The 19,409-nt window shown below is 45.5% G+C and overlaps 1 protein-coding gene across 1 annotated transcript in view; it reads right to left on the bottom strand.

The window, feature by feature from the left end:
* ANXA13 (annexin A13) overlaps window positions 1-3,883 on the bottom strand; it is a 76,663-nt gene extending 72,780 nt beyond the window's left edge. The window contains exon 1 of the mRNA XM_068237995.1: window positions 3,814-3,883. Coding sequence (XP_068094096.1) covers window positions 3,814-3,828 — 15 coding nt within the window. The 5' untranslated portion in view covers window positions 3,829-3,883. The remainder of the gene's footprint in view (window positions 1-3,813) is intronic.
* Window positions 3,884-19,409: the final 15,526 nt, after the last annotated feature.

Here is a 19,409-nt window from a genome sequence, read left to right on the forward strand (position 1 = left end):
AACAAATCTGATTGGCTGTTTGTGGCTCCACCCCTTTAGTGAATTTGGACCCCAGTCACCCAATGACTGACTGTATCAGGGTTGAGGCCTCTGCCATTAACAGTGTAAGAATGGTAGCTATGTTAATATTCCCCTTGAAAATCAATAGGTACATTTTGATTGGCTGTTGTAGGCTCCACCCACATTTCTGAATATTCATCCCAGTCACCCAGTGGCCAATTGTGTCAAATTTGGGAACCCTGCCATGTAAAAAAATTAGTTGTTGGCACCGCACACTTTTTCTAACCTTGACATACAGTCACTCAATTATCAAGTTTATCAGCTTTGGGGTCCTTGGTATCAATACTTTGTATATTCCCATTGAAAAATAAACAAATCTGGCTGTTTGTGGCTCCGCCCCCTTTCTGAATTCCAGTGACCAATTGTACCAGGTTTGAGGCATCTGCTATTAACAGTATAAGAGAATGGTAGCAGCTTAAATATTCCCTTTGAAAATCAAAAGGTGAATTTTTATTGGCTGTTGTAGGCTCCACCCACCTTCCAAAATCGTAATCTCATTCACCCAGTGACCAACTGTGCAAAGTTTGAGAACTCTGCCATTAATGGTGTAAGAATGGCTGCAGTTTACATTTTCCCAGTAAATTTTGTTTTTGGCTCCGCCCACTTTTTGTAACCTGGACACACAGTCACTCAATGACCAAGTTTGTGAGCTTTCAGGTTCCTGGCATCACAAATGTGTGAATGGAAGCAGTTTATCCAGCAAGGAAATCTGATTGGCTATTTGTGGCCCCGCCCCTTTAGTGAATTTGAACCTCAGTCACCCAATGACTCACTGTAGCAAGTTTGAAGCCTCTGTCGTTAAAAGTGTAAGAATGGCAGCAGTTTAAATATTCCCCTTGAAAATCAATAGGTGAATTTTGATTGGCTGTTGTAGGCTCCACCCACTTTCTTCAATCTTAATCGCATTCACCCAGTGACCAACTATGGCAAGTTTGAGAACTCTGTGATTAACAGTCTAAGAATGGCTGCAGTTTATATTTTCCCATTTAAAATGAATGGCTGAAATTTGATTGGCTGTTTTATGCTCCGCCCACTTTTCCTGTATTTGTAACTTCGGTCACCAAGTGACCCACTGTGCCAAGTGTGGGGACTCTGGCTTGAATACTGCGAGAATGGCAGCCTTTTCCATTTTTTCCATTGACTTGAATGGGTGAAATCTGATTTGCTGTTTGTAGCTCCGCCCACGTGTGCAGGGGGGACGCGAGACCCCCAGAACATATCATCCCAGGTAGTAAGGGATCTGCGTACTAAGTTTCATTCAAATCGGTCAAGCCGTTTTCGAGTGATCGCGGCACATACACACACACACACACACACACACACACACACACACACATCCGATTTTATATATATAGATTTAGGATAACTTTTCTTGCAATTGGAAAAGTACCAAAAGTAGGTGGAAAAGTACTATCAAAATTATTTTGCGTATTTTCTTGCTTGCTGCGCTGGTTTAAAGAGAATTTTATTGATACAGTTTTGAAAATTTCACTTAGGAGCAAACTCAAGAGAAAAAGTTAATTGCCTATGGGCCCTATTGTCTAAGGGTTAAAATGTCAGGAAAAAAGTAGAGGGAAGCCTCTGGATAATCTAAAAGCTTCCCCCGTCCCCCTCGCCTCCACCAATCCAGAACTGGGACCCCTGAATCTCTTCGATAAAGGGCCTTGTTGTAGAGTGCGTCTGACACGCTTCCATCCATGAACGAGCGTGGCTGCACTGCGCAGACAGAGGACGCCTGGCACCTGCATTGTAGCATGGAGCTGCTCTGGCTCGTAGGAAAAGCCTGTGCCTGCGGTGCTCTGTGTTGCTGTGCAGGCACGAGACATCCTGCGCCTGCACAGTGTGACCATGCTTGTCCACGGACGGGAGTGTGGTCCCAGCAGTCCTCTGGAGAAGGATGTGGGAAGCCTCTAGAGCAGGAGTGTCAAACGCAAATTCAAATGGGCTGAAATTGGCCATCCTCAAAGTCTACTGGTCACTTTCCTCCCCTATGAAGTTCCCAGGTTTCTAATGCCCCCCCCCCCCCCCCCCCCTCTAACCCCTATACAGTTCCCTGGTGTCTACTAGTGATCCACTCTCCCCTATACAGTTCCCTGGTATCTAGAGGCCCCCACCCTCCCCAAAACAGTTTCCTAGTATCTAGAGGCCCTCATCCTCCCCTATACCATTCCCTGGGGTCTAGTGTCCCCCATCCTCCCCTATACAGTTCCTTACCTCCCCCATATGGCTTCCCTGGTGATCTAGGGCTTCACTTCCAATATAGCTTCCCTGGTGGTATAGAGTGGGCCAAACAGAATGCAAAGTGGGGAAACCATTTAAGGGCCAAATTTAATGGCTCTGAGGGCCAGATTAGGCCCGTGGGCTGAAGATTGACATGTGTGGACAGATAATTCAGGGGCATCTATCTACCAAGTAAGTATCTTATTTTTTCTCCTTTTACACTTTTGCCTTAAATGAGCCAATCGCAAATAACTGAGTAAAATTGGTTATAGATATATGATGATATTATGCGCAGAAATATAAAGAGTTGAGATCCCTGCAAATTTTCTCCAGAGCCATTTTCGCCAGGGTTGCTCGTAAACTACGCCAGAGCGAATCTACGCATCGTAGTACGCAACTACGCATCGTAGTTCGTAGGCGAAGTTTAAGAACTACACTTACGCATTTCCACATAGTCGTAGTCCTGCTATGCGTAACTTCGCCCACTACGCGTAGTTGACGTATGTATTGCGAAGTCAACTACGCGTGCGGTAACTGCATTTATATGGGTCATTGCGCATGCGCAGAAATTTTATTGCCCTTTATACGCATACAATTCCGCATTGGATGTTGGAATGTATGCTTATATTAGTTTGTGTATGCGTATAGTTAGCAGATTATGGCGGAAATGTTTCCGCATAAGGGCATAAGCGGTCGCATCAACTACGCTACGCAATACGTGAAGCTTGCGTATTTTAATGCGTAGTCTACGGTATGCTAACGTAGCGAAGTGGCTGATTTCGGAGCCGTAGATTGCGAAGCGTATTTGCGTAAAAATACGCGTAGATCCAGCATAGCAAAGTTGGCTGCCTACGACCATCCCTGATTTTCGCATCAAAAATGCTATTTTTCAATTTCAAATTTATATTTGCGAAGATACTTTATATTTTTGCAATGTGAGTTTTTGCCCAAACTGCAAATTGTCATTTACGAGTTAAGAGCATATTAAAGCATGGAAAAATGCAAAAAAAAAAAAAAAAAAAAGAGGAACAAAAAAAAATATTGCACATTTAAAAAAAAAAGAGAAAATCATGAACTTATAACAATATGATTTTCTAAGGCATTTTCATTGGAAAGTAGAATTTCACATAATTTTCACTGAATTGAATGCAAAAATAATACCAGCATTTTCGTTCATCGCTGTTAAGGTGCCCATTAACGGTACAAGTTTCTCATCAGACTTTCAACATGATTTGAAGGTTCGTAACCAATCGAAATGGCAATTATCAATTGTTCTCATTAACAGAATGATTTAAGAAGGTTTTACATTCCAATTCGATCATAAAATCCAATTTTTGGATCGACCATTTTTCCTTTTTTCATTCAATCTTAGAATCATATCACAAACGGCGTAATTTTCTATACAATTCGATTATAAACAGTGCATTGAAAGATCGGATTTGAAGGAAAAATTGTACAGTTAAGGGGCACCTATAAAAGAAGATTAATAATCATTAGCAAGTCCTAATGAATAACAATGAATGAGGATCTCACATGAAAGTTGCCCATGCTGGCCTCTGTGACGCTGTCCGCTCGGGTGCTGCTGCTGTGTCAGCCGCGGGTTCTCAGAGTCCAGTTTTATTGGATGGATGAGATTAATGAGTAACTCCTCTTATTACCTAATAACCTCCGTTTCATAGATTCGGTGGCCTATGAGTTATTGCCATTCACGAGGGTTCACTGAGATATTTTTAGGTACTTTTGTTTTAGTTTCAGTCCAAAGAGCAGATTTAAGTATTAATCAATTATTACAGTAATATTATTACCTCACAATTTGTTCTATGCGTCACCCAGAAAATCTGTAGAGACCTGAGATGAAGAAAGCAAAAAGATTTATACAGTGCTGCCCATAATTATTCATACCCCTGGCAAATTTTGAATGAGGGTCCGTTCACACTAGGGGCTTTTTTCGGCCTTTTTTCAAGCACAGGCGATTTTTAAAGTCGCCCACAAAACGCTTGTGCAATGAATCTCTATGACAAGGTTCCTATCAGCGCAGTTCGTGTGCCGTGCGTGCAGCAAAGCGCTGCCTGTACCATTTTTGGGGCGATTTTGCCTCAATGGAAGTTACAGGAAAAACGCAAATGCTCACCCAATCGCTTTGTGCAGCGATTGCGTTCACATTTTTAAGAATAAATACATTGTATTTATTATTTTCCGGGTCAAAGAGTTCACTTCCTGACTTGCGTCAGGGAGTGAATTGCAAAACCGCTTTGGAAAAGCGCTTACAAGAGCGCTTTTACCAGAAACTCAGCGTGCAGTGGAGTGCGGGGGGGGGGGGGGGGGCTTAGAGAAGCTCACAAAGACGCAAAACGCTTGAGTTTTCAATTTTAGGTTTGAATGAAGCCTTAAAGTTACTTTTATTCAACCAGCAAGCAATTTTTTTTTCTCCCAAAAGATAATAGGACGATGTACAAGAAGCATTATTGTGGAAAAAAACATTTCTCCACTTTTATTTACATTTGAGCAAAAAGTGTCCAATCCAAAATGATTCATACCCTTCACAAACTGTCATAGTCTGTGGAAAAATTCTAAGTTCTATACCATTCCAAATAGTCCAAGCTGTTCTAAAGCATCCTTATTACCCTTATTAATTGGGAACAGCTGTTTTAATCAACTCAACAGGTGAAAAACCGCAGCTCTCTGCAGTTGGTTTGTGGACAGTCATGGCTAAGACAAAGGAGCTCAGTGAGGACCTGCGGTTGCCCATTGTGGCTGCTCACAAGTCAGGAAAGGGCTACAAGGCCATTTCTAAATGTTTTCAAGTTCAAGTAGCTACAGTGCAAAGTATTATTAAAAAATACAAGATGTTCCGCACTGTGGGGAATCTCAGAGGATGTGGTCGGAAGCCAAAAGTGACACCTGTGCTGTCCAGGAGGATCGTGAGAGAGGTGAAAAAGAATCCAACGATCACCACCAAGGCCATCCTGGTGAATCTGGGCTCTGCTGGTGGCAATGTCTCAAGGCAGACAATCCAATGGACACTGCGCACTGCTGGGTTCCACGGATGCAGACCAAGGAGGATGCCACTTCTCCAGATAAGGCACACAAAAGCTCTCTTGGCCTTTGCTAATGCTCATCTGGACAAAGAAGAAGACTTCTGGTTTTCTGTGTTATGGTCAGATGAAACAAAAATGGAATTATTTGGTCACAATGATGTTTCCTTCATCCCCACTGTCAGACATGGTGGTGGGAACTAATGCTTTGGGGGTGTTTTCTCAACCAATGGATCAGGGAACCTAATCACAGTAAACAGCACCATGAAAAAAAAAAACAATACGGCCCATATGCAATTAACTTTTTCTCCTGAGTTTTCTCCTGGGTGATAGTTATAAAATTGTTAATAAAATGCCTTCTAAACCGCCAGCAAGCAAGAAAATGCTCAAAAATAATTGTGACAGTACTTTTTCAACTACTTTGGGGTACTTTTTTAATTGCAAAAGGATGAAAAGTTATTTTAAAGAGAAAATGAAAAATTATCTCCTAGGAGAAAACTCAGGAGAAAATGTGAATTGCATATAGGCCTATGTGAGGATTCTCAATGACAACATCAATCAGTCTGCAGAGAAACTTGGCCTTGGGCACCAGTGGACATTTCCGCATGATAGTGACCCAAAACACACAACTAAAATGGTGAAGAAATGGTTAGCAGACAACAACATTAACGTTTTGGAGTGGCCCAGCCAGAGTCCTGACTTGAATCCAATTGAGAATCTGCAGAGGGTGATGCCAAGAAGACCCTCCAACCTGAAAGATTTGGAGCTCATTGCTAAAGATGAATGGGCAAAAATACCTGTGGAGAGATGCAAAAAGCTGGTCTGCAATTATAGGAAGCGTTTGATTGCTGTAATAGCCAATAAAGGGCTTTTCTATTGATTACTGAGAAGGGTATGGATAATTTTGGACTGGACACTTTTTTGTTCAAATGTAAATAAGAACTGAGAAATGTTTTTTTTCCTACAATAATGCCTCTTGTACATCATCTTATCTTTTGGGAGACACCTATGTCATTTCCCGTCAAAAAATTACTTGCTGATTGAATAAAAGCCGAAGGGAGATCTGGTCTGTGGAATGCTGATACCCGGGTGAGTAACCCCTCATTTACACTCCCCCCAGGAATCTGCATAGGTAAGGCAGGAGGGAGGCACTAGGGGAGGGGAGTGAGCCGCCTTTCCACCATCAGGCGCCTGTAGGCATGTGCCTACAGTGTCTTATTGTAAATCTGGCCCTGGTCAGTGGCGTAAAGTTTGCAACTTTGCTGAGTCGCAGACTACTGCGCATGTGACAACCCCCAGCCTCCCCCCCCCCCCCCCCCGTGTGCACTCCCCACTGCCAGGAGTATTCGAGAGTGCAATGGAGGAGGCATGCTGCATGGAACAATGCATGCGCATTGGCCTGCACCCCCATCTGGGTCACGGACTTACAGGAGCACAGCGTATCGGAGGACGGTGAAGGAGCTGACAAACTACAAGGAGTTGGAGGAAGCCCCAGGTGAGTAAAAAAAACCTTTTCTCAAATTCATCTCAGATTCATAAGGCTACGTTCACAGACAGTGGTGAGTTGCGAAGCATCATAATGCCTGCTTTGTAACTTATCTTTGTTGGAGCAGCTCTTGAGAAGTCCTGGAGGCGTGCATTCAGGGCCGGCGCTACCATAGAGGCAAAGGAGGCAGCTGCCCCAGGGCCCCAGAGCTTGTAGGGGCCCCCAGTGGCTACAAGAGGAAAAAAAAAATTCAAATCGACCTATAGTTCCTGAGAAAATGGATTTTAAAGTTTCAAAGGAAAAAAAATTCACATTTAAAAACCAGCCGACTTTAATGGTTAATAGCAAATCCACCTTAAATTCTAGAAATCCTAAATTTGCAGGGTATGTTAAGGAGATCATTGGGAATAAGAGGAAAAAAACAATTTTTCAAAAAGACCTTATAGTTTTTGAGAAAATCGATTTTAAAGTTTCGAAGGAAAAAAGTATACTTTTAAATGCGATAAATGTCACTTTTAGTACCTAACGGTAGTGTAATTTTACATGTATCAAAAGAAAGAGCAATACATTTCCTGACGGGGTTTCCAGGGGGTCTATACGCAGCCGCATCGCTTTGGCCAGGGATCGCTATACAGCCGCAATATGGCTGCATGAAGATCACTGGCATTTTTTTCCTATTTTCCCCCCAAAAAATTTATGTTTAGAGTGTGGGAATTTTTTTTTTTTTTAATTATGTGGGGTTCCCCCTCCTGAAACTTTTTGACCACTTGTCCCCCATGCAGGCTGGGGTAGCCAGAATGTGGAGCTCCGACCGATTGGGGCTCCAAACCCTGACTATACCAGCTGCAAAAAAGGTCCCTTAATGCCGATTTTCGCTCCGGGGTATCTGTTGGGGGGGGGCCCCCCAGGTTTATTTTGCCCTGGGGCCTCATTGTTGCTTAAACCGGCCCTGCGTGCATTGGACTGGGTGATGCGGGGGGGGGGGGGCGGTCAGGCAAAGTTCATTGGAGGAGCAGAGTGAGGTGTGTACCTCTGAGTAATATCGGAAATGTAGGTTGGACAGGTTTTGTGGACGGATTTGTAGGTCAGACACAGTATCTTGAATCTGATTCTGGACTGGATAGGAAGCCAGTCCAGACGTAATTAATTACATTTGTAATCATAATCAGGAACTGTAACTTCACAATCACGCATAATTTTGTGTAATTTGGCAGTTAGTAGCAAAGCCCCTATATACCCTATTGTCACCAAAATAGCTCCAGTACGTTAAAGAGAGTCTGAAGCGAGAATAGATCTCGCTTCAGACCTCATATATAGCAGGGGCACGTGTGCCCCTGCTAAAACACCGCTATCCCGCGGCTTAACGGGGGTCCCTGTCCCCCCAAACCCCCTCCGTAATGCGGGGGAGCGCTTCCTGGTTGGGGCAGAGCTAACCGCCGCAGCCCTGCCCCACGCGCGTCTGTCAGCGCGTATCTCCGCCTCTTCCCACCCCTCTCAGTCTTCCTTCACTGAGAGGGGCGGGGGAGAGGCGGCGATGCGCGTCTGATAGACGCGACTGGAGGCAGGGCTGCAGCCGTTAGCCCTGCCTCCAGGAAGACAATTTCAGCGACCAACTTTCCGACCAACTTTTGCGGGGGGTGGGTTGGGGGTGAAGGGACCCCCGTTTAGCCACGGGATAGCGGCGTTTTAGCAGGGTCACACGTGCCCCTGCTATATATGAGAGGTGAAGCGAGATTTAGTCTCGCTTCAGTGTCTCTTTAAGGGGAATAGTGGGAACACATCAAAAAAGTTTTATTTTTTCAAAAAGACCTTGTAGTTTTTGAGAAAATCAATATTAAAATTATAACAGAACTTGTTATTTAAACTCGGAAAACATTTATTTTTCCTTTAAATCAATCAATTTTCGCAAAAAAGACTAGGTCTTTTTGACTTATTCCCACTATTCCTCTTAACATATGTAGCAATTTTGGTGACAATAGCATGTATCGGGGCTTTGCTATAAACCGATTAACCTCTCGCCGACCAGGGGATTTTTCAGTGATCGGTGCTGCGTGGGCTCTACAGCCCGCAGCACCGATCAGGAGTGCAGCAGGGCGATCAGACTACCCCCCTTTTTTCCCCACTAGTGGGGGATGTCCTGCTGGGGGGGTCTGATCTCCGCTGGCTGCATTTGCTTAGCGGGGGCTCTTCAAAGCCCCCCTCCGCAGCGTTCTCTGCCGTCTCGCCCGCTCCCTCCTTCTCCCTCCCCCTGTGAGCTGCGCAGGACGGATTTCCGTCCTGCGCATTGAAGGATAGGCTTCAGCCTATCATATGCTGGCGATCCCCGGCCAATCAGAGGCCGGGGATCGCCGATCTGCCTTACGGCGCTGCTGCGCAGCAGCGCCGTATGACGTAAACAGCGGGGATTTCTTCCCCGCCTGTTTACATTTTGCCGGCGAGCCGCGATCGGCGGCTCTCCGGCTGTTCACGTAGACACCCTCCGTGAACTGACATGGAAAATGCATGGTAACCCGCAGACGACCAGTTTACGCCAATCGGCGTTAGCTGATCGTCAAGAGGTTAAGTCGGCACAAAATTATGCGTAATTTCCCCAAATTACAGATGGATTACGCAAAGTCAATCGAATTACCAAATTGTGATTACGTGAGGCTGTAACTTTGCATAAAATTTTGTGCAATCGTAATTTGCAGATTATGATCCTCACTACTCACTATATACATTTTTTCTTGGAACTGAACCAGGGGAGATCTACGTACTCAATGGGTGGTTAGACCCACTACACTCAGGTATTTACCGTGGTTGCCGTTTCTCAGCCCAGAATTGTGAGTACCATATTTACCATTCATTGACTTACTACACCCTAAGGGTGTAGGTAAGTGTATGCTGCCGGTGAGCTGGACGCAGCATGCTGCTGCTGAAATCGTGTGGCGTTAAAGTGGATCCGAGAACTTTTACTCATTGCATAATTGTGTTCCTTTCATATATAGGGCATTCCTCAAGCCAAATACTTTTTTGTTTTGTTTTAATACTCCAGTTCCCTATAAACTAAACAAGCCTCGCCCACAGCTCCTTTTGTGCCTTGGCACTGTAGCAAGGGCTTATGGGAGCTCAGTCTGGGCAGGAGGAGGAGGAGGTGGTTACTAGCCAGAGATTTCAGGAGGAGAGGGGACTGAATTTACACACAGGCAAGCTGAAAGCATCTCCAGCCCTCAGCCTGTGACAATGTGACAAACAGAACATGGCTGCTGTCATTGTATCACAGGAATAAATAATCATAAACCTTTAAAGCTGTTTGCAGCTAGATTTGCTGTGTAAACTATCTAAACTTTAGATAAGATATATAGACAAGTTACTTGTTATAGTTCGTTTTTCATCTCGGATCTGTGTTATTGCCACTTGGAGGGAGGAGTAATTGGGGGTCTGGCGATCACCAGAACCCCAAATTACCATTATGCACCCCGCGCAGCATAACATTACTCCTATGGCTGCGCCTGGTTTCGGCGGTAAGCTCTGAGCGCCATGCCCTGAAACCACTTGCTTTGCCCTATGAGGCTCCTCATTCTCTCCTGTGTTCTTCTACATACTCTGGAGGATCCGCAGGTCTTCCGGACTCCCGCCAGTATCATCTAGACAGGACACTGCTTATGACGATGACCTCATTTCCCCCCCCCCTCCCCTTCTACCGATGACACTCATAACTTGCTTTCAAAGCATTCCTGTCCTATTATCTATACAGATAAAATATATCAGCTATCTCATCGCACAGCTTTACCAATAACCTTACATAGAGATATGGAAATCCTATTTCATAAAAACATGTAAGTGACACATATGAAACGTGTGGCCTATTGTGCACCGATGTCATGTCAGAGATAAGAACTGTCTATTTGGCCTTATAAATACATATTTTCAGATTCCAGGCATTCTTTACAAGGCTGTGTCTGTCCCCCATTGTCACATATGGAGCAGAAAACATAAAATCTTATAGGGAACCTGAACTGAGTAAAATTATTTAAAATAAACACATGGCGTAGCTGCAAATGAATATTACATACTAACCTCACCGTCAGTTCCTCTCAGAAGCTCACCATTCTCTTACAGTGATTCCTTCCAGTTCTGACAACATTTTGGCCTCGATTCATAAAGCATTCCCGCATTCGGAAATGCAAAAAAACGCTCACTTTACCGACCACACACCAAAATATGCATTCATAAAGGCTTTTTCCGCATGAAAAGCCGACATTTGCGAGCAGAGTGATCAATCACCGCCTTGCGCGGTGATTATCACAGCAACAGTAACAAATGTCAATTCATAAAGATTAGAGGTAGCGGTATGCGGACGGGTATTACCGCTACCTCTGATGTGGCGAGAAGCGTGCGGAATCCGTTGCAGTGAATGGGACAGACCTCCCAAGCAGCTGCAGAGAGAACACCGCACGGAGGGATTCCGCCTGCTTCCCCTGTTTCCGCACGTCTCCCGACAGCCTAACGCCTGCCTACAGCGGAGTATCTCCGCACGTATATCACAAGTAGCTAAATTTTTATGAATTACCACCCTGAAGGCGGAAATACCGACAGCGGTGTTTCCCCGCTCGACTTTCCCCGCTCGCAGGCAGTTTTATGAATCGAGGCCTTTGTCAGAACTAAAACATATCAGTTGCTTTCAGTTATCGCTGAGAGGACAAATGATGACCAGAAAGCCGTTATGGGGTAATAGCCATTTTCAAAATGGAGGACAGAGAATTCCCTTAAATACAGTGGACAAACAGGACACGGGAGAGGAGAAAGAGATTGAGGGGTAGACTACACGGGAGGCAAGTATGACTTGTGTATGCTTATTTTGAGTTTTAATTTTCAGTTCAGGTTTTCTCTCTCTGATCAGCATGAAATATCTCAGGAATCGGCTTTGTGACACTGCCTGTCGGTGTCCGCCGGAGGCTCTGCGCTCCGTCCTCATACACGTGCCCCCCATTGCCAGCGTAAAATGGGCGCATGTGTGAGGACGGAGTGTAGAGCAAGCGGCTGGACACCGACAGGTAAAGTTTACTGCATGGAGAATGGGGGGGGGGGGGGGCTTCCCATCTTCTCCTCGAACCTACTACCGCTGTTCATGCACCCCTGGCGATGCACCCTTTCGTGTATGAACATGGCCGTTCTGCGCATGCGTACAGCCACCCGCGTACATGAAGGGGAGTGCAAGTACGGTCACGCCTCCACAATGGAACTGTAGGCAACACTTGTTTGAATATACAACTATAACTTAAATAACTTAATAACATAATATGAACATAAATAAACACACCTTGACACCCCAGGCTGGAGGTTAAAGGCCGTGGCCATCTTTATTGGATATTTTTTTTTAACTAGTTGAGGTCCAAATAAAATCAATAAAAGATAACTTTATTAAATGAACATAAAAACCACTCATTATATGATCCACCATTACGGTTCGAACCAACTGAAACTGAAATAACTCCGGAAGGACCCCACCCGCCAGGCAACCTAGCCTGGCACACCACCAACGGCCCTCTCAATACAGCACTGGAGGTCAAGGTTAAAAATATCTAATCCTACATCACTAAAGCTGAGTACACACGTACGATAACGATCGTTCAAAAACGAACGATAACGACAATCGGAACGATAATCGTGCGTTCAAAAAGTGTGAACGATCGTTTTTGTGAACGATAACGATCGTTATCGTTCAATCGGACCGATCCAACCCGGCGGATTTTTTCGAAAGATAATCGTTCAATCGTTGCAGTGTGTACAAAGATCGTCCGATAACGCATGTTCTTATTGCCTGTCATAACGTCACTTCCGTTTGCGCACGCATTTTTTTATCGTTCGTCGTTCAGTACTTTATACTTATATCGTTCACGTGTGTACACAATCGTTCATTACGAACGATCTTTTCAGTCTAATTTGAATATCGTGTAAACGTCACGAATCGTTCGTAACGAACGATCTTTATCGGACGTGTATACGAACCTTAAGATGCATGAAATCTTGTCTGTACAAACCCTGGAGGCCTCCCTCCAAATCAACATGCCGAAACGAAAAACCACCGACGCTGGGCAAAAATTTCTCAAGCCTGTGGTTGAGCCTCCGCCTGATCTTTTCGCAGGGGAAAAGGTCAGGCGATTGCAGCCATCTCCACCTTGGGACAATTTCAGAAAAAAACACTCTCATTTTTGGGACAAAAGAATGAAAAACAGCAATGTCATCCCTGATATTGAAATAAAGCTCGAGGGATTTAATTTTTCCGATATCATTTCCCCCTAAATGGATAATTAAAACATCCGGAGAAGGCCAGACATTATACAAATTAAAGAAAGCATCTTTTATTTGAGCCCAAACCATTCCTCTTACACCGTGCCAATAAACTGCGTACTTAGCTGGGTCCATGTTCAAATTGGTTGAGTAACATCTCCGAAATGCTCTGTTATGGGCCCAAAACACATAAGAGTGGCCCATTATCCATACAATTGTCTTTGAACCTGTGAAATAAAAACACAATTAAGGACGAATATAAAGTTTGAACGCGCCAGACCTCCATCTTCCCATTTTCTTTATTATACTATCTGAAAGACCCAACCTGGCTGCCTCCGTTGCTGCCCCGATACGGAAGGAATGCGAGGACAATTGAAACTCATCTACCCCCGCAATGCTGGAGCAGAGCTTCAACACGGAGTTGAACTGGAAAACTGAAAGAGAAGTACCATTCTCGTGACGTAGCAGAGAACCTGGGGTATTTCCTCTAACTCTTAAGTAATTAGCCAAATTTTGTACCGGGCACAACTTGTGACCAGCCCAAGCATTTAATTCAATGAAAGAGCCCTTTCCTAACTGGTCTGTTTTAGAGGATTTCAATTTTTGTTGCTGACAAAATCACATTCTCAAACTGAAGGCCGCCATTCTGTGATGAATTACGCGAAATAAGCTCAGACACCCGAAAAGCTGCGAAAAACATTAATGAGAAAGCACACCGAAAAAGTAGTGTTTCAAAACTTGATGAACAGGCGCAACCCGCCGCTTCCCAGAGCCTAGATAAAATGTCCAAAGATATTGGTTGCCTGCTATCAGGTCTGCGCGAAAAACGCCTATGCCCTTTTAACAACTGTTTTACGGAAAAATAAGAATTGCACGACGGCAAATTTTTTAATTTCAGAAAAAAGGAAATGCCGGCTAACTTTTTAACAATATGAGAATGTGACAGACCTTTTTTTATGCAAGAGCTTACAAAATGCAAAACCACCCCCTCAGATATATGGTGTTCAGGGAAACCTAGCATTTGAACAAAAGTAATCCAATCCTTCCATGCGATTGAGTAGGCCCTCCAAGTCGCTATGGAAAGAGAATTTCGGATTCCTGTGCTAATCAATTCCATATCAAGCTCCACAGGAAAAGCGGTACCTCTTCTCCCTTGGGTTGAGCTGTTGGGGCCAGCGACCAAAACCTCTCCATCTGAAAACGGGACAGAGCATCTGCAATATCATTTGTTATTCCTGCTACATGCTGTGCTTTGATCCAAACATTAAATTTAAGAGAGTAAAGGACCAAAATCCTTAATAATTTGACCACATTAGGGGATTTGGAAGATAGACAATTAATGGCAAAAACTACTCCTTTATTGTCCGTCTGCACCATTATTCGCTTGCCTTTGAATTGCTCCCCCCAAATATATAAAGCTGCAACAACAGGGAATAACTCTAATAATACAATGTTCCCCGTCACCTCCTTCTGACGCCATTCAGCAGGCCACCTAGCAGCGAACCATTTATTACTCCAGAAAGCTCCGCAGCCGACACTGCCGGAAGCATCTGTGAAAAAATTTAATTCGGAGTTTGAACGAAATGCTTCCTGCCAAAGGGAACGCCCATTGAAACTATTCAAAAATTCAGCCCACACTAGTAAATCCTCTTTGAGCTCATATGTAACCCTAATATGCGAATAAGGGGATTTTAAACCCCTCATGGACGCGGCCAATCGCCTAGAAAAAACCCGGCCCATGGGCATAATCCTTGTAGCAAAAGTAAGAGAACCCAGTAATGACTGCATTTCCTTAAGTAACACCTTCTTTTTTCTCAGGAAGCCAAAAATTAAATGTTTTAGCTTGGCTATCTTTTCATCTGGTAAACGGAATTCCATCTCAGCTGAATCTATTGTAATACCTAAAAACTCGATGCACATGCTTGGGAAAACCGTTTTCTCAGAAGCTAAAGGGATGCCAAAGTCATTGCATATTACTTTAAAAGTGACTAATAATTTATAACAAATGTCTGAAGATGCTGGTCCCATAAATAAAAAATCATCCAGGTAGTGAATTAAACTATTGTGACCTGAAATGAACTGCACTACCCAGTCTAAAAAGGTGGAAAAACTTTCAAAATAGCTGCACGACAAGGCACATCCCATCGGCAGGCATTTATCGAAAAAGAATTTCCCTTCGAAATGAAAACCTAATGAGCTGAAAGATGAAGGATTTATGGGCAGTAGACGAAATGCAGATTTCATGTCTGCTTTCGCCAGTAGAGCACAACGCCCCAGTGGGCGGAGAAGATCTAAGGCCTTGTCAAATGAGGCGTAAGAAACTGAGGATAAATCACTTGGGATTTCATCATTTAGAGAACTGCCATTTGGGTAGGATAAATGATGAATTAAACGAAATGCACCTGGTTCTTTTTTTGGGACAATGCCCAAAGGTGAGAGGCGGAAATTGTCAAAAGGAGGTGACGAGAATGGGCCTGCAACTCTGCCCTCACTGACCTCTTTGTAAATTTTTTCTTCAGCTATATCTTTATGAGCATCAATTGATTTCAAGTTTTTTACCACAGAGCAACCCAAACCTGTAAAAACTGGCAGACAAAAACCAATATCAAAACCGTTAATTAGTAATGTTGCTCTCGCCCTGTCGGGGTAAATTTTGAGCCATGGTAACATGTTTGGCAGCTTCACCGGTGTGGGTGCCCTTAAGAAAAAGCTCCTTAGAGCCAGGCTGGGGGGCTGAGGCTGCTTTCTTAAAACATCTTGCAATTGGGTGTGATCCTGCGCAAAAGCCACATTCGTGGCGGTATTTACAAGAACCCGGCCATTTACATTGGCCGTCATTAAACGCGTAGCAAACGCCTTTTTTATAACTGGTACCTGTGGGAGACTGAGTGGGGTTTTTAAATGTGGAAACCTTTTGAGGCATCATAAGTTGCAGCCATAACCCAACATCTTTAGAACCCCACTTCGTTCCTGGGTAAATTGATACTCTTTGACGGAATGCCTCATCATAAGTGTACCAAGCAAACCCGCCATAAGCTTTGTAAGCCTCAAGAATCGTATCAACATAACGAAACATAGCTGGGCATTGCTCCGGGTGACGTTCACCCATTACACTTGCATATATGCAGAATGCCTGCAACCAATTATGAAAAGAACGTGGTACTGGGCGGCGCCGTTCATCATCAGCCTTGTCATCTTTTTTATCCTGCTTTAAAAATTCTTTACAGATAGGTAAGAGAGACAGAATGTCAATATAATCTCCCTTCCAAATTTTTTCCTTTACACTTGCTGGCAAATGAAAACCAAGTGGAGATAATTCACATAATAACTGCTCCTTATATGATGATTCAGCAATGCCAGGTTTCCTGATAGGGATAACAACGTCTGGCTGCTGGCTTGGCAAGTAATAGGGGGGAAGGGGGCACTGGGAGCAGGAGCAGGTGACAAAGCTGAATTATTATCGGCAGAAGCAGCCCTATCTAACCATACACTTCCAGCAGTAGCTGGAACAGTTTGTAATGCTGACAATAAGGCAGACATCAAAGCAGTAACTTGGTTATTGTCATACTTACTGCTTCCAGCAGCTTGAGGCGAAGCCTGATGGCTCACGACTTCGATAGGAGTTCCCGGACCACTGGGCTGCCCTCCCCCGGCATGGAGCTGCGCTGTACCGCCAGCAGCCGCTAACACAGCAGATCCATGAGGCCCAGACGACTGCTGGTCAGCGGCGCCGGCATACGTGCGCCCGCTCCCACCGCCAGGGGATGCGAATGGAAGGCTGGATGCTGCTTGGGCTGCCTCCTCTTCATCTTCCTCCGAGAATGAGCTGTCATCAGCTGGGGCCGAGACGGCGACGACCCGATTGGTCGCCGCTAAGTGGGAGGAGCTTGCGACGTCATCTAGATGCTCTGCGCCGGCAGCAACCCGGTTCGCCGCTGGGAAGTGGGAGGAGCCAGGACCCGATGACGGAGCTCGGCCAGGATCAGCGCCGGCGGGCACCCGATTGGTCGCCGCTTGGTGGGCGGAGCAAGAGCTGCTCGCTGGAAGGCCAGCCTGAACACCCACAGCGGGACCGCTCCACCCGGAAAGCTGTGCCGCCGCCCGATTGGCCACTTCTTCAAATCCAGATGCCGGGAACGCCCCCACTGCTCCGCTATTGGTCGGCGCTGCTGAAGGCTGTGCAAGGCGGGCTAGCTGGAGGCAGCGCGTCAGGGTCTCCAGTCCTCCCGGCTCTTCGGCTCTTGCCGCCAGGAGCCTTAATATATCCATTGCGGCTGAGGGCTCAGTAATACAAGCTCCGTATTACAAGCTCAAGAGCTCGCCCAGACCGCTCAGGAACAAAGGCAGCTAACCTGCCTACGGACCCGTCTTAAATATACTCAACTTAGCTGCCATTGGTTGTTGCAACAATGTATAACCCCAGCAACACCTGGCAGATTTTTCCACACACCTGTAGCGACCAATCAGTGCCCGGGTCAGAACACCACCTCTATGCAGAACCCATCAGCCAATCAGAGTCCCCGCTACCTCACAAAGGGAAAACGAATAGCCCCCTATACTTATACCTCAGGTTGCCACAATTCCATGTAGGGCCTATTATTATTCATAACGGCCCTTTTTATTATCTGAAGCTGCTCGTTCATTAGCAACTTCATTCTTCTGTGCAGTCACCACGGTGCTCGTACATGCACAACATGACTGCTCTTGTACACAAAAGGGAGCAAAACCACGGGATAGAAGAGGGTCCCGGACAGTGAAGTTAAGGAGGTGATGGGAAGCCTCTGGACTGTCCACCTTAGGCAAGTATCTCTTTTTCCGAATAATACAGGTTTGCTTTAAAGTTTAACACACACAAGCAATAGAACACAGCAGTACATGCATTCAGCTACATATAAGTGGTCAGCAGGTGCTCGTCAGCCAATCAGGATGCACTGTCATACACCCTTTAACTGCCATACCACATCCAGCAGCCATTAGCATTCAGGTGGGAGGCTTCAGTTGGACGCCATCGCAAGATTGCGTCGCTAGCAGGACCGCCCCGTGCAGGCATCCCTCCCACAGGGGTCCCTCCCTAACCGCTCACCTGTCCGCCATGTCCTAGAGCTGAAAGAAAACGTTTAAAAACACACGATTGGTTCGCACGATGGCCAGGGGCCCTGGACCTCTCTCACTGGCCGGGGCCCCAAGGCCAATATGCGATACCTGGAGGGGAGTGCAGGTGGGCCTGGACCTCTCACACCCAGGCTCTGGACCTCTCACATCCAGAAAACCCACCAACACTGCCTCCATACTGAATGCTAATGTGGTATGGCAGGTAAAGGGTGTATGACAGTGCATCCTGATTGGCTGACGAGCACCTGCTGACCACTTATATGTAGCTGGAAGCATGTACTGCTGTGTTCTATTGCTTGTGTGTGTTGAATTTAGCATTCAGTATGGAGGCAGTGTTGGTGGGTTTTCTGGATGTGAGAGGTCCAGAGCCTGGGTGTGAGAGGTCCAGGCCCACCTGCACTCCCCTCCAGGTATCGCATATTGGCCTTGGGGCCCCGGCCAGTGAGAGAGGTCCGGGGTCCCTGGCCATCGTGCGAACCAATCGTGTGTTTTTAAACGTTTGCTTTAAAGTTTACCAGAGCAGAAGTTCGGGTCAAAAAATAAATACTTACCTTAAAAGAGGGAAGCCTCAGGATCTTATAGAGGCTTCCCAGGTCTTCCTTGCTTTTGCCATCCGCTCACTGGGATCCTTCATTTGATCGGGACCATGCACCTCTTCAAGCACAAGCAGCTCCGCCTTACTGTGCAGGCGTAGTACAACTGTGCTTGTGCTTACCTCTTTGAGGTGTTTGCAAGCAACAACGAGGCACCAGAGGACACCGTAGGAAGGCTCTACAGGATCCAGAGGCTTGCCCTCTTCATAGGTAAGTATTTCCTTTTTGACCTGAGCTTCTGCTCCGCTACACTTTAGGCCAGTTTTACACCTATTTTTTGCATTTTGGTGGAGATGTTATGCTCCTGCTGCATCCCACCGCAACACAAAAAATGACAGACATTTGATCGACTGCGCCAACAGGGTCAAATACATAGAGCCATCCCTGCTGGGCAGAAAGTATGAAACTGGGATTCCCGTTTGTCTGTGCATGTGTGCCACAATGTACTGTGCTTCCGTCAATTAAATTCCTGCTTCGCCCATTGACTCCAATGACTTCTGCCGCCGCTGCCTCGCAGCAGAAGTCATGTGGTAACGTGCTGCAGACTTTGCAAGTTTTGTAACAGCTCAGCAAAGATTTGGAAGCTTCCTGTGCAATGCATCACGACATGGTAAGCATGCAAGGTCCTAT

Source organism: Hyperolius riggenbachi, chromosome 5, assembly GCF_040937935.1.
Source record: "Hyperolius riggenbachi isolate aHypRig1 chromosome 5, aHypRig1.pri, whole genome shotgun sequence".
NCBI classification, from domain to species: domain Eukaryota; kingdom Metazoa; phylum Chordata; class Amphibia; order Anura; family Hyperoliidae; genus Hyperolius; species Hyperolius riggenbachi.